The sequence below is a fragment of the Primulina tabacum genome, chromosome 3, assembly GCF_025594145.1.
Source record: "Primulina tabacum isolate GXHZ01 chromosome 3, ASM2559414v2, whole genome shotgun sequence".
In the NCBI taxonomy this organism is placed as follows: Eukaryota; Viridiplantae; Streptophyta; class Magnoliopsida; order Lamiales; family Gesneriaceae; genus Primulina; species Primulina tabacum.
In genome coordinates, this window is record NC_134552.1 from 16,335,335 (window position 1) to 16,351,519 (window position 16,185).

At 30.4% G+C, this 16,185-nt stretch overlaps 1 protein-coding gene across 1 annotated transcript; it reads right to left on the reverse strand.

The window, feature by feature from the left end:
• Positions 1 to 7,230: 7,230 nt before the first annotated feature.
• LOC142540820 (uncharacterized) lies at positions 7,231 to 11,899 on the reverse strand. The gene is given in 11 exon segments (XM_075647225.1): positions 7,231 to 7,824; positions 7,826 to 7,888; positions 8,014 to 8,229; positions 8,592 to 8,818; positions 9,021 to 9,296; positions 9,838 to 9,930; positions 10,009 to 10,136; positions 10,228 to 10,285; positions 10,628 to 10,724; positions 11,301 to 11,406; positions 11,648 to 11,899. Coding segments are annotated over 11 exon segments (1,386 nt in total). The 5' UTR covers positions 11,728 to 11,899; the 3' UTR covers positions 7,231 to 7,782.
• Positions 11,900 to 16,185: the final 4,286 nt, after the last annotated feature.

Below are 16,185 nucleotides of genomic sequence, written 5' to 3' on the forward strand. Positions count from 1 at the left end.
AACACAAAAAAAAAAGACCTAAATTAAACCACAAAAACAAGTTTAATTTAAATACACGCGACACATGATCAACGTACTAACGCCTATATTTCTCGTATCGAGAAAATACATATACTCAAAACTCTTTTGGTCCTTGACATGCAAAAAAATAAATATAGGCATAACTCACACACAAGAAAAGAACTAGTTATATATAGTATGTTATATGCAGAGGCGAATTTTTTTAAAAAAATTATATGTAATTTTTTGTATAATTTTGGATAAATTCGATATTAGCCCGGGTAGATCAATTTAAAATATTAAAGGATATTAGATTCTAAAATTCTAGCCCGGATAATGCCAGATTCCTGGTTCCGCCACTGGTTATATGACATATATATAAATTAAGTGCTGTGTGTATAGGATAAATCGAGCCCTTTTGTTTTGTGTGTATGTATGTTTTGTATGAGAAATGTGAGCTACATTACACTATTCTTTGGTTTCGCCAGGAATAATTGTGATCCGCTAAATTACAAGGCATGGGGTGGTTTGATTTGTCGATGCCACCAAAGTTAGGTGGTCCATTGACTATCCGATGATTTTTGAGCTTGCAATTGTTAAAGTTCACTATTTATATGGTTTTTGTGCTAATGCTAATTATTCTTGTCTCCCTTTATTAGGTGTCTTTCTTCTAATGGTGGGCTAATTAAGATTAATGTTTCGGGGAACATTAATTAATTTTTTCAAAAATATTATGTTTTTTTGTGGAATGTTAATAATTAATCTTTCCTCTTAAACATACATTATGTAGAATGAAATTGATGTATCCCCTTCTTGTATGGCTCACGAGTCAATTTTGTGAGACATATTTTCAACAAAATTTGATTTATGAAAAAAGTATCAAATTTCATAAAAAAAAATCCTATGAGACCGACTTACAAATCATTTTTGTGAGACGAATCTCTTATCCGACTCGATCTATTAAAATATATTATTTTTTTATGTCAAAAATATTACTTTACACTCCCAATATGAATCGGGTCAACCCGTCTTACGGATACAAATCCAGCGAGACCGTCTCACATGCGACCTACTCATTATATTTTATGTTAAAATTAATATTTTTCATGTTAAATATAGGTCGGGTTGACGCGTCTCATGTAAATAGATCTGTGAAAAATTCTCACAATATACCTACTCAATTTGTTATATATATACACACACACACACACTTTGTTTTATTGGAATATGGATATGATAAGAGGGGACCAAAAAAAATAATAGCTAAGATGGACATTTTTCGTTTTATCCTCTGAAAGAGATTGTAAAATAAATTAATGCAATTTCAAGAAAATATGAAAATGTAGATGAATAAATTTTACTATTTATTTTAGATTGAAAGTTTTATTGTTTTAAATGATATTACTGATCAATATAAATTCCTCATAGTCTAACAAATAATTAGAACTTTGAACTCAACACAAATAATGATCCTTGGTTGTTTTAGGGTCAATTATTATATTTATTTATCTCAACTTTCAGTGATTTGAAAGCCAAATATGGTGGAAAAGATGTGCGACATTATAATTTATGACCTTAATTTGTAACCTTTAATTCCACTTTCACTCGAGTAGTTAATGAAAATGTCTCTAAATTGACAAAAATGATATGGTAAAAAAGCTAGGGGGAGTGGCATTGCCACTCATATCTCACACGTGTGTGTTAATCTAGAGAGCCTCTTTACAATATAATTACAGATAATATAAGTTTTATTATGAATATAAAATCGAGAAAATTATTTCTAAAAGACTTACTGTCTGTTTTTTGTTTTTAAAAATAACTTTTTTCTGTGTATTGAAAAACATCATTTTTTAAAAAAAAAATAAAATACACACAGTGACGAGAGAATCGACTGATTTAAGCTATTAATAAAATCGAAATGCACCGACCTAAAAATTATGAATGATTGAGGGGAAAATCTCACATATATAGGACCATAGGAGTATATATTTTCAAAGAATTTTTTCATTTGTACTTCCACAATAAATTTAGAGGGAATTAAAGGCAATAAAATTTTATGCATGGTCGGACGTCGCATTTATGGTAACAATAAATTATAATCGGAGAAATTTATAAAATCATTATGATCAATTATTTTTTTAAAAAAATGACATTTTTAAGTGTATAATCTTAAAAATAAATATGTTCTTGACAGAAAGTTCGATTTGATAAAACGGATTCTAGTGTTACTGATTATTGTAATATGACCAGTTTCTATTAACTTTCCAACCATTATACATAAATTTTCGGGGAAAAAATAAATTATATTTAATGCAAATATTTTTTAAAAAATTATATTAATATCTGTAAAAATACAACTTTAATGGGCTATGACTTTTTGTGCGTGCGTGCAAGAAAAATCCATAATTCCCAAGTGGCCCCTCGATTTAAAATTCTTCAAATTATTATTATAAAAAAAAATTTCCAACTTTTGAAATGATGCCTGTCTAACGCTGGATGGTTGTAAAAGAACATTGAGGTTGACTCCACACCAATGATCAAGCAACACTGGACCCATTGGTTCCCTTTTTATGTACATATTTCGTTATATGTTTTTAATATTGAGATTTGAACTTAACTTAACTTCAAAAATTAGCTCAAAAGAAAAGATTGTTCAAGTCTATATATGCAACTCTCAGATATTTTATTCAACCGGTGTGAGACAACTGACACACTCTTAATAATGAACATATGGAGTGTGAAATTTACAAGATAATGCTGATCCAACTATAGACAGTCAAACATATAGCAGTAGAATATGAACTCTGATACTGTGTTAAAAATAAATTGGATCTAATTCAACCCAAAAAACTAGTTTAAGGAAGACAATTGTCAAAGTTCATATATACAGCTCTTAGATATTTTATTCAACTGATGTTGAACATCTAACAATTGATACTAATGTCACAACCTCTTCATTTCTGATCATATACTTTGTATAGTTTCACATGAAATTTTAGGGTACAAGATAAAACTTATATTTTTGAAAAATTGCATATTTTAATTTGAAAAGTGTCAGACTACGAACTAAGACCCACGCCTACACGATTGCACAATAGGTTTATATATGTAGAAACTAGTTCATATCCACCCTCGTTTTACGAAAATAGTTCATACAAATTGTTATAAGAGTCTACTGTAAGCTCTTTTAAAACATTTTAAATTTTCATTTTCAATCAATGTCTCTTCACTTGATATACTTGCGAAGAAATACGATAGATAATGAGTTTTAACAAGGGATTACGACTTATTATATATATGTTCTATAACATAACATATCATAACATAACAGACTCTTAGTATGTTATTAATGAAAGTGAAAATTGACTACGAAATAGTTCTTGATATATCTTATTTTGATCAATTTTTTTCTCGTTCTATAAAATTTAAAAAATATTTGTTACCTGCAGTGAATTGATAAATCTTTACGTTAATTAGGTAGCTTGATCATAAAAGTCTTGTAATGTATAATTGCTCAATGGAGTTGAGGTCGATAAATTTGATTAATCATCCAAATTCACAAAACGATAATTGAATAGGGAAATATTTTGCGACGATCAATCGCTTTTACGAAGTGTCGATTAGCGTTCTTGGAAATGGAGTGAAATGACGAAGTGGGAATGTCTTTTTTTGCAAAAATTATCCCAATATAATACAGAAGGGTCGATGTTGAAGGTGATCATATTATTATAGATCCTAAAAATTATATTGCAATTGACATGCACAATGTTTACAAGCAAAATAATTTGTAAGTTTCGATGAAAAATTTCATCTCACGTGAATTAATCTTTTCAAAAATGGATAAAATATGAAATATTTTTTTCACAAATATCTAACTCGTTACTAGTTGGTGGGCTAAATTATATTTTTGGTCATATATGTATTACTATTTGCGATTTTAGTAATTTTAATATTTTTTTCCAACATGACGCAGATACAGTGTCGATGTGACGCTGATGTTTTTAGTCTCACATCATCATTCTCAATGAAAAATTACTTAAATTGAATAATATAGACTGATCGAAATCGCAAATAAACAAATGATAAAAGAAGAAAAAAAAAGGTAATTCTCCCTTCAAATTTAGTGAAATTAACCCAAATACCTAAATGTGCTCCTTTAACGATTTTTAATGACTTTTGCGTTTGTCTCACGGAATTGGTAATGTTGGGAAAGGAACATTTCCAAGTGGGTAATCGAAGATTCGTATCCAACTAATTTAATTTCTCCAAGTGGGTTGTTTTTCCATTTTTGACAATTGTTTAACTTTTAAGTTTCAATAATAGCCCACTAATAAACCGACAAATCACATCAATTAGATGCAAAATGACACTTTATTATACCTAAACTCGATTATTGTCACCACAATCTAACAAATTAATCACACAATATTACATATTTCATAAATATGTAATAATATAGCTTGATTTGTTTTGATCAAACTTAATCGTCGATATTTAATCGGAAAATCGAGATCCTAATTAAGTATGATTAATTAATAAATATCCTATTAGAGGGGGATAACAAGTGGATAGATACTAGCTAGTGTTCCTTAAGTTGATGTATTAGTAGTTTTCAACCTGAATTGATTCACTCCTACTAAGATTAAAACACCATTAATTCCGACAAAAGATAGCATCCTTTTTTCCATCAATCATCTCCCTCTACACTTTCTTGCCACCCATGAAATAAAAGTAGGGTTCCCAACTAAATAATCTCGATTAGTAATTTAACTTGGATTTTCAAGAATATATGATGATGATATTATAATATATTTTATGAAGGATTAATTAAATATTAATTTGAATCCTTAATTACCATGATAATTTATATTCAAATCAAAATGGATCGAACCTAATAATTGCATGGTGAAAAGTTGAATAGAAAATAATGATCATTATACTTTAAATAGTAGGTCTGTTTATTGTGAGACGGTCTCAAGAATCTTTATCTGTGAGACGGGTCAATCCTACCGATATTCACAATAAAAAGTAATACTCTTAACATAAAAAATAATATTTTTTCATGGATGACTCAAATAAGATATCTGTCTTACAAAATAAACTATTGAGACCGTCTCACACAAGTTTTTGCCTACAATTGATAGATGATTTTTTAATTTTTTTTAGAACATGAGATGTTTTTATTTAAACGTGTTATTCGAGTTGAAATGTTTGTGGGATATGCATGGATCCAAAAAATAAATAATTATGATGTTAGAAATATAATTACTTCTAGCGAGTATCCAACAAAATCTTGTCGAATTCTGATACATTGAGTGGCCTAAATTTTAGGGTTTTATTTTTTTTATACAGAAAAGTGTTTATTAGGACAAGAAAAGATGTTATATATGGATTCACAATAAAGACCTTATTTTAAATTTTAAATGATATATGAAAATCATGTCGACAAGTAGTAGCCTCACGTGCTGCATGACATCTATGAGGGGGACATGCATCATTTTTATGTTAACATTTTGAGATCACAAGAGCCAATCAAGGAAATTTTGTTCAACCTTTTGTCATGATTTCTGTCTCGATCGATTTAAATTTTATAACATTACAATGTGAAATTCAGTTATTTTACATCTTTTTTATATACACACATTATCGAGTTAGAAGAATATGAAAAGAATGTTGCTCATAAACGTACATGAAATAAATATATAGTTTGTGTATCAGATGTTAGTATTGTGCTCTGGTGTTGTCAACAGAGCGCACAACATGCATCGAAAATTGATTGTTTAACACGCACATAAAATTTTAATAAATAAACATCATATTTAAATTATGCACAAGTACGGATATTTGTGCGATTGCTCATGGTAAAAATTCACTAAAAAATCATGTCAATCGTTTACACAAAACAATACTAGTATAAATAGTAAAACTGAATTCTTAGGCCACTTCAAACAATTAAACAGCATCAAGAATACGAGAGTCCTAGTCAAGGAACCTAGCTAGAGTAGGTCTAATGACATGCAATCAAATTATTTGTTCAATGCATGACATTAAATGTGAGGTGAAAAGGTTTGAAAATTTTCCAAGGTATGTTCCTTTGAATATGAAATATTAGTGTTATTATAAATAATTAATTGAGGTCATGGAGAAAAGGTTTTTTGTCTTCATGCAGCGCAAAATCATAGAGCGCAAATTTTATAATATAAAAGTAAAAAATAAAAATAAAAATAAAAATTCAGTGCCCAAGAAAAAGAATTGCAGAAATGGATACTACCAAGATTTTATAGACGTAATAGCCAGGGCTAGATGGACTTGACTTAGGTAGACAAAAATTAAAATTAAAATAGCTTTAAAGGTTGTCTAAATTACAAGTTGTCTAAGTGAACGGAGGAAGCGCATTTATTATTAATTGGACACATGTTTCTATTCACTATCGACATCTACTTGAGAGAGAGCATGTCACACAAAACTTACGTAATATAGTTTACATGATTGAGTTAATTTGCAGATTACCGCGTTCATCTCGAGAGTTTATCTATTGTGCACCTACGTATAGTAGTTGTCGATTCTCCTGTTACAAAAAATTTAAATTAAGTATTTTTAAAAATATGTGATGCCAAATTTCTTGTGGCTTTTGACTCGAAAAATCTTCCATAGATCCAATGTTTTTACTATCAGATTCATGATCGAATCAATCTATCTTAAAAAAATCCAATTGGTTTGATCGATTTAACAGACGATCAAACTAAAATATTATTATATTATATAAGATATTAATATAATATAAAAATAATATATTTTAAATTTTAAAAATCTAAAAGATTGTATACAAATAGATAAAAACACATATTTATTGATATTTATATTTTTCTATATGGCTGTGAAGGTAAATTGGTGTTGTACCGATCGAAGTCAGACTGATTGTTCTACCACTATATTAAGGTACATTTGGTCAAAGTTGCAACATTTTATACTAAACACCACTACATTAGATAATTATTTTCTGCCAATTTTATTATAAGATATTAAAATATTATCAAATGAGTTTGGATGGAGAATTTTCTTTAAAAAGTACTTGACAAAAAAATTAGAAGTCGAAAAACAATTTTCGGAATTTATTTTTATCCAAATATTAAAATTATTTCTGATTTTTTCTATATATTTAAAAAAAACACTTTTAAAAGTCAAATTTGATAATATAAAATTTTATTCTACAGTAACAAGTGCACATGATTATTATGTCCAAGGCCCATTGATGAGATTGTGGACAATACTGAAGCCCGAATCTCATTTTAATGGGGACCATTCTTAGGAAAAGGCTCTTCGATTAAAATTATGGGACTGGAAAAATATTCCCCCGTTCATTCCGAATTCAAATTGTAAGGGCGTTCCATGACCATGTCGACGACATAAGCACTACTATGACACAATAAATATGTTAAAAGGGTCCGGTGGACGTTTCCTCGCGAAACCCTTCCAATGATCAAGTCGAACACTAATACCGAATGGTAAAACGGCTAAAAATATGAGGCCGGTAGATCCTCTCTTCAAACCACTAATGATGCCTTCCATCAGCAAATCTGTGAATGCGTTTGGTTTGGTTTGTGAAAATTTCTTGAAATGCAGGTATTTCTACAACTGGAAACTATGCTCGCAGATGTTTATACGGGAAGGGTTGTCCATTCATTCCCAGCCAACATTTACTATTTATACAGTCTATACATGATTGGACTGTTCACTGAGTAACCAGTAAAATCGTCCCAGCATGACACTCAATCTTGACTATTACTTTCTTCTGCCATTATTCCAACCTAAACCAGCATTACCCATTGTTCCCAATTGCTTGTATTGGTTCTGTCAAACCCTTCATGCTACCTCCAAGTGCCTCACCCTGTACAAAGTCATCGACTTATTTACAGTACATCGCAAGACTCAAAAGCTGGATGAATTGCCATGAGAGATGGGACATGAGTTGAACTCAGATGATAAAACTGCCATAATCCAGTTCGCACTTACCTCCTTCCAGCCCATGTTTTCTAGAATTTTTCTGGCATAACTTCTTTCCCCAAACGAATTGTTCAATGCCTCGGAAGCCGCTTCTTCAGGATTTAAATAATTTGGAGATGATGGGATAGAATCAGAACAAGTAACAGAACTCTTTTGTCCTATTCCTACACCAAAGCCACCATGCAACGCTCTTCTCTCAGCAGCTCTGTCCCGGTAAATATGATCCTATGATTTTAAATCACCAAAATAAAGAAGGAAAAGAATATCATGACACATTGTATTTGCACCAATAAATATAATGTCCTTGAGCACTGGAACTATATGTTACACCAGCATAAACAAGTTAAACATATTTATTACCCACATTCTGAGTAAACTAATGCATGGACTAGAGGATCTAACACAAGACGTGATTTGAAGTGATCACATTAGTTGAGGAGCCATATATTTGCAATGAAACATGCTAGAGAAGATGGCCAAGAAAAAACTGTTAGATCCTAGAGCAACACAAAGAATAGAACTTAGTCACGATGTATAAGAAGATATTGAAGAGGCACTCTAAAATATTAAAAGCTCATGTACTTTACCTTGCTAGATGAGCTAGGTTTTGCTGATGACATAAACATGTCCTTTTGGTAATCAAGAGCATCCAAGCTCTGAGATTTAGATTCCTGATCATGATTTGGTAACTTATTTGTATGGTTATCCATCGATAATTTTGGAAAGTCCCAATCTTTTGTTGGGTTGGAAGCATCATATGTTGACAAGGATGTCACATATTGCAAACTTGGAATCTTCAATCTGTATATCCGGCCTGTTATAGGATAAAAAATTTATCTGACGATAAGGTTGTTTCTTCTTGAATTTTTATCATTAATTTTTAAATAGGGCTCAGATTAGTGGAACCTCTCTCACTTTGGGAAGAGGTGGTACCACTATGACACAAGATGGTATCTGTACATGAATTTTAGAGAGGTAAATAATAAAAAAAATAGGAGAATGGGTAACTGGCAAACCTGTTGTCACTCGTACCATATCGAGATACACGTCACAAATTGGAGCCGTTTTCAGTTTACCACCACCAGAAGGCACTGCTGGATGGAACTTCAAAGAGTGCTTCATCAGTCTGCCAACTAGCCTAGACACCTCAGTCTTTCCATCTTTTTTCGTTTCTTTGACCAAAGCCCAATCCCATATATTCACCACGTGAAAATCTGACACTCTTTCATCTATTTGACAGATTTGACCGTACTGAGCACGCCAATTCTCTTCTTCCTGACTCTGAGACATCCCTGAAAGACGATTGCTTATTGGCCAACGCTGAGAAAATATGATGACATTATGCTTACTTCTTCCTACATGAGGAAAAACTAACAAACAACTCAAATAAAAAACACTTTTTTATTCGTTCCTGTAACTTTAAAAAGACAACATATATGACATAAAAGATTCCCACAATATTTTCCCTACGCATCTTCAAAATTTTAATTAAGATGGATAGGAAGAAAATAAGAGGAACAATCTTCAAGGCTGTGTATGGATTAACAGATTCTAAATAAAAGAATTTGAAAATCAATGAAACTGAAATGATGGGATTTCAACTGCCCAAAAGTTTGAAGGATGAATCTCAAATTATCAAAATTTTCTTGTTGTCAAATACAAATGAAGGATTTAGATGAAATAATTAAAATACACACTGACAGCCGATCAAATCCAAATGCTACCTGAGTGAATGTTGACTAACATACAATATAAAGTATCAACAACAATTTAGTAAAACAACTTTAAAATATATAAATGCACTGGAAAACATTATTTCGAGGTTTTGGATACCTTCATCTGAACTATATTTGCTCAGATTACTCAAAAAATTGGGATCATCAGGGATCCACTCGCCTTCTTCATTTTCTTCAGTATCTTCACCTCCTGCAGTTGAACAAACAAGACATTGTATGATCCACTCCAGTAACCTTGCTCCAGACACATACAAAATTTTTCACAAACCATGCGATGGTAAGCTTAGCTTCTCCATGTTGTTAGCGTCCAAGGGAATTTTCACATCAGATGAAGCGGTATTCGCTGTTAGATTGGAATAACCTGATAAGTACATATCAATAAGAGTGTCCTCCAGCCTGCATAAGAAAACTCTGGCTTAGAAATCTGCAGCGGTCAATGAAAATGGAGGCCAAATCGATAAAAAAAATTGATTGAGCCTGAGCACACCATTCTGATGGTGGAGGTGGATACTCTGATTGGTCACTGTAATTACATTCTGAGGGATCTGTCAAGAAATACACACAACATGGAACATGAAATATGGGGAAAATAACAAATGAATCCATATGATAACCATGCATAATACCACAACTGCCTATGTTTATAAGCCCAATACAAGTACCAACTACAAATAGTGAACGGAAGTATTTACCCAAACAGGAAAACTGATTCAAGAAAATAAACCGTTACAGCACATAACAAAACAAGACAACAGATACTCAAATGTTAGCAATTTATATGATTGAAAACATGTTGCAGGTATAAATAATGCAATATATGACAAGATGGAAAAGTGTTCTGAAAAAGGTCGATGGAACATAAAAGCAGCACAGGCATACTAGTTTACCTTGCACAGGCTCATTGGAAACTTCTTCTCCACTAGTTTTAGCTTCATGTGAGTCTCCTTTACAAGCAGAATCAAGTATTTCAGGTTGATCCGCATCCTGATGAATATATAGTATAAATGCTAATATCCAGATTTTCAAGTTGGAAATGCTTGAGCTGATTGAAAGTGCTCCACACTAATTTATGGTCTGACCTGCCAATGACTTGCAGGCCAGATATCAGGGAATAGAGGTTCGTAATCAAATTTCCAAAAAGTACATTTGGTGGCAGTGTACTGGGTGGGCAACAGAAGTTTCAAAAGTTTGAGCTGATTGTGAGTGCATCGATTAATAGCTTTTATATCAACTCATATGTAAGACAGACAGAGTCTTAGAACTAAATATCCAAGGTTTCCAAGTGATTACAGTATTTTCACTACGTGGGCTTAAAAATAAGTATAAAACCAAACTATTGAAATGTTAAAGGATAAGGCCTGCAGAGGCTTAAAAACATGACAACTTATACGCTAGTAGCATGATGGGGAAAAAAAGGTCGGGAACTTGGAAAATGGTTTGATAATATTGCCACATTTGACATTTCTATTGAGAATGTAATCAAAATTCCACGGAAATAGAATAATTTACCAATATATATTTACATAGACATATATGATATATCAACTTTCAACTGAATACCAGTTTGGATCCGAGTAGGACATAATTTCCATTTTCAAATTTGTAATAAAGTCCATCTCGGCTGCTATAATACCAGCCTGCTTGTGGGTCATGGTAAAATCCAGAGCTGCGTCAAAATGAAAAACCAAAAATATATGAAAAAACCCAAAAAAATCCAACATAAACATTCCAAAATTAAAAATATACACAAAAACCGAGCTTCAATACGAGGTTTCGAATCCGAATTTCCAATCACACGTGCAGTGATTATCAAACAATCAGTAAATTGCAAGCTGCGGTATTCGCGAAACACGAATCGAGCGACGAACAAAAACAAGAGAAACAAATTTAAGGGAAAAAACGAAAACCTGGCGTGGCAGTAAAGCTGAGAGGTTTCATCCCACTCGAAGTTACAATCAGTTTCCTGCTGCAAGTCAGCTCCCGCCATTGTTGCAACCGAGCTTATTGCTTCACCTCTCCTCTCCTATCTGATGCGAAGATGGGATTGTTCTTGATTTGAATCTCTTCTGTATTCCCAAATTCAACAAAATGTATTGTTAATATATAAACATGATCAAATAAAATTTTAAAATTTATTCCTTAAATTGTTACATTAAATTTTTTTTTTTTTTTATTTCAACTCTGATTAAAATGAAAACTGACTCAAGATTGGGTGATGGTAATATCTATTTAATCCCTAAAATCCGATCATGTCGATTCGGGACCCGATACCCAAACCCGAACACCCACCCCTTATAGGGATTTACTAAATATTGCGTATGATATTTATATTATATATAAAATAAATATACGTTGAAATAGAGGTTTATTTAATTAATTAGTTTAAATAGTTTTGTGTTCTTAAATTTTAACTTTTGTTATTTTTTTAGGATTAATGTATAAAAATAAAACTCAAAACATTCCGACTTATGTGACTAAAATTGTAATATTTATTAATTATACCAACACACCAGTTTAAAATTTTAGATTACTTTATTGTTTTATATCAGTAATTTTGTCAGGTCTATTCAATTTTTTAAAAATACAATTCAATTAATTAGTCAAAGGTTTGAATTTTATTTTTAAATTAAGATCATTTATATATCATTTATGATTTATCACATGAAAACAAACTTCATTTAACTAAAAAATATTATCATTACTTTGAATTAAGATAGTGTGACTCAAAACAACTATTATTCAATCTCTTTGTATCTAAACTCCCTAAATGACATTGAGGAACACCGACAAAAATCATGGCCCAGAATCTGAGGGCAAATCTGTCATTACGAATAACATAAAACGAAAACGTATCGGATTGTTACTTACGTCACGAAAAAAACTTTTAATCAAGGGTTAAAACGCAAACAAAACAATATGAAAAGAAAAAAAATAAATAAAAAGATGGTTAGAGCGTCGAGTATTACTAAGAAAAAATACTATGACGTTTAAGTTAATAATTTACCGAAGAGAGTAAAGCTAAAAAAAATATTCAATAGCAATCATGAGAGAGAATAACTTGAACATGTAGAGTATTGACGAATTTATAAAATGACAAAAACTTGCGTAAGACGGTCTCACATGTCATATTTTGTGAGATGGATCTCTTATTTGGGTCATCCATGAAAATGGATAACTTTTTATGCTAAGAATGTTATTATTTTTTATTTTGAATATCGGTAGGGTTGACCCGTCTCACAAATAAAGATTCGTGAGACCGTCTCATAAGAGAACTACTCTTATAAAATTCATATAAATAAAATTAGTTAAGTAGAATTAAAGTCCACTTTAATATTTTGAGTGGAATAATTCTATAATAATTTAAATAAATTTCAGATCTCTATACCAACTAATTTCTAATTGATTACCTCAAATCGTATCTAGAATTACAATTATATCCTAATTATATAACTATTGTTGACTTTTTTCCGAAAATAATATTTGTTTTAAAATTTTACAATATATATAAATTCAATATTTCTTATCTATATTTTAAATTTTTAGATTAAGGAATAATCATTATTTACACATCGTTAATCATATTCCATTATTATTTTAACTAACTAGATTACTAAAATACCCTCTATTGCACCATTTTTTTAGAATTATAATAAATTCTTTCAATATTATCCATAATAATTAGGGGTCGGCGTCGGTCGGTTCGGTCTGATTTTTCTCTATAACGGTTCGGTTTTCGGTTTTGAATATATCTGGTCCAAAACCAAATCATTTTATTACGGTGCCCTATAGTTAAATATAATATGGCCGGTTCGGTTATTTCGATTTTCTGCGAATCAAAACCGTAAGCCGAACCGAAAAACCGAATTTTTTTAATTTTGAAACCGTAACCGGCCGAAAACCGATAAAACCGAACCATTTAAACCGAATTTTTCCGTTCAATCGGTTATTTCGATTTTAACTAAACTATGCACACCCCAACATATAATCCCACGACATGATTTATTATTTCAAATTATTTTCATACACAAATGTATATATTTTGTATTTTTCTTTAAAAAATAATTCAATATGCTATCAAGTATCAGCTTGAATAACATATGATCACGATTTTTTAATATTTCCCATTTGAAAATGGAGATAAATAATATTTTTAATAATAAAAAATATATAAATGATAGTTAATATAATGTTTGATTTGATTGATTAATTTGATTAAATTTGATATAATGTGATATTATCGTTTTATCTTTTTGAAAATATTAATTAAATATATATAATATTATTTATTAAGGGTAATATTGTAATTTTAATTCAATGATTTGATTGATGTAAGATAAATAAATGGTAGATGGATAAATAATATGGTGTATCAAATATGATATTATATTGGATAAAAATATGGGTATCCAACCAAACGTAGAAAAACATATTATTTATAAAATTTAAGTTTTTGAATATATTGAAGGAAAAGTGTTTTTTTTAATAAAATGTTTTTTAATAGAAATTAATTAATATGAAATTCGCAATAATTTTTTGGTCCGGAGTTTCTTGTACTTTTCGTTGAGATAGAGGGAAATAAGCTTAGTGAGCTAGGAAAACTAAGAAATATTTTTTAAATCCAAGAACAGATGATGGAAAAGAGAAAACATGGGACTGATATTTTACATTTCAAAATTGTGTCCAAAAATTAGTTATCTAATTAATAAATTCTAACATCATTTACTATTTATAATATTTAATTTATGGGATTAAATGTGCACGAGTCAGAGTAGTACTGAGATGAGTGACATTCTGATCAGTTCTCAAGCGTCAAACTGATGACGTTGTGCCTCTTGATTAAAAATAATTATGATGTCTTATATCTCTTAGAGACCAATCTTATAAGTTCACAGTCTTATATCCGTTAAAAATACTAATAAGTTCTCATACGTCATCCCTTCTTCCATTTATGAGGAAATTCGTTAAAAAACTTTGATTGGTATGTACAAACTCATTTCAATTAGAACTTATCACTTCCTAAATCGAAATTCTTAGTGATAATTTTTCGCAAAAAAATCTGCTTTTTAAGAACCTTTGGTTCACCATAAACATTCGATTTTTCAGCAAATAACTTTGAACAGCTAGAGTTGGTAAGGTAGAACAAGTTGATTCTTGATGATCTGTTATAGAATATAAGTGTAGAGCAGCCTGATATTTAAAAGAAGAGTACCCGACATCTTGAATAATGTAGATCGTAAAATCCTTGAATATTCTTATCTTCGATATTCTGAATCTGCATATTTACACCCGAAGTTCCCAAACTATTTAAAAAATTTTCAAATGATTATTTGTATTATCTCCTGACAACATGGTAACGTAAACTTCTTTTCATCGTACACTACATTAAATCTTTATTTAATGTTTCTTTTCTTTTTATGGATTTGGATATTTGGCTCTTTTAGCTTATGAAATGTTGACTGACTCTTGATATTTTAGGAAAGATTCCGTCGATCGGGAGTTGATAGAATAGTTTGCATGATATTTTATCTGATGATATTGAACAACTCGAGTCCAAGGTTTCCATTTTGATTTGCTTATAACTAGTTGTTTTAGAGTTTCAACTGTTTGACTCAAAAAACTTCATCAATAAAGTCGCCTGATTAGAAACATATCTAAATAATTATCTTCGGATGGTGTTTGTAGATTGAGTTTCTGATAATGTAATGAGTAGTTCGATTTATACAGCAGCTATAAGCATGTAAATACATAAGAGCGGCACTTGAACCTTGAAACAAACCCGACCCGACAACTTACACTATTTATAATTTTTAACCGAGCAGGTAATTATTATTTCATCAACACTATTTTGTATGAAACTAGATTAAGTGGGGTGTTTTTAATCGAGTGGGTTAAGTTCATATTAATTAATCATTTTACACACATATATATGTGTGTGTGTGTGAGTATATCAATATATTATATGTAATAATATAAAGAATTATTGCTTACCAAGAAACTCAAAAAAATATGTAAAGAGGTATCAAGTAGGAGCCATAATAAGTAATATAAATTCATAATTTTGAGAAGATTCTTTTAAATTTTCTTATATTGCATTTGGATTGTGAATTTGGATTTTTCCTAAATAGATTAAAGAGTGCATTTGAAATTGAAACACAAAAATGTATTTAGCTAATACAAGAGATTTTTCAAGTCATTCCTTGTAATTTTGAACTAAATAAATAGAACGAATTTGAATCGTGGATTTAAAATAAAAGTTAGTTAAATAACCCGAGGAGTTGCACTTGGTTGAGAAGACTGATTCTAATGAATTATTTGATTTGAGGAAGAATTTGAATGATGTATTTAAAACAACACACATTTTAGGTGTACTCAAATCAAACATAATATATTATTACATCAACATGAATTAGTAAGAGATAGATTTAATAATGTTACAAATGTCCCG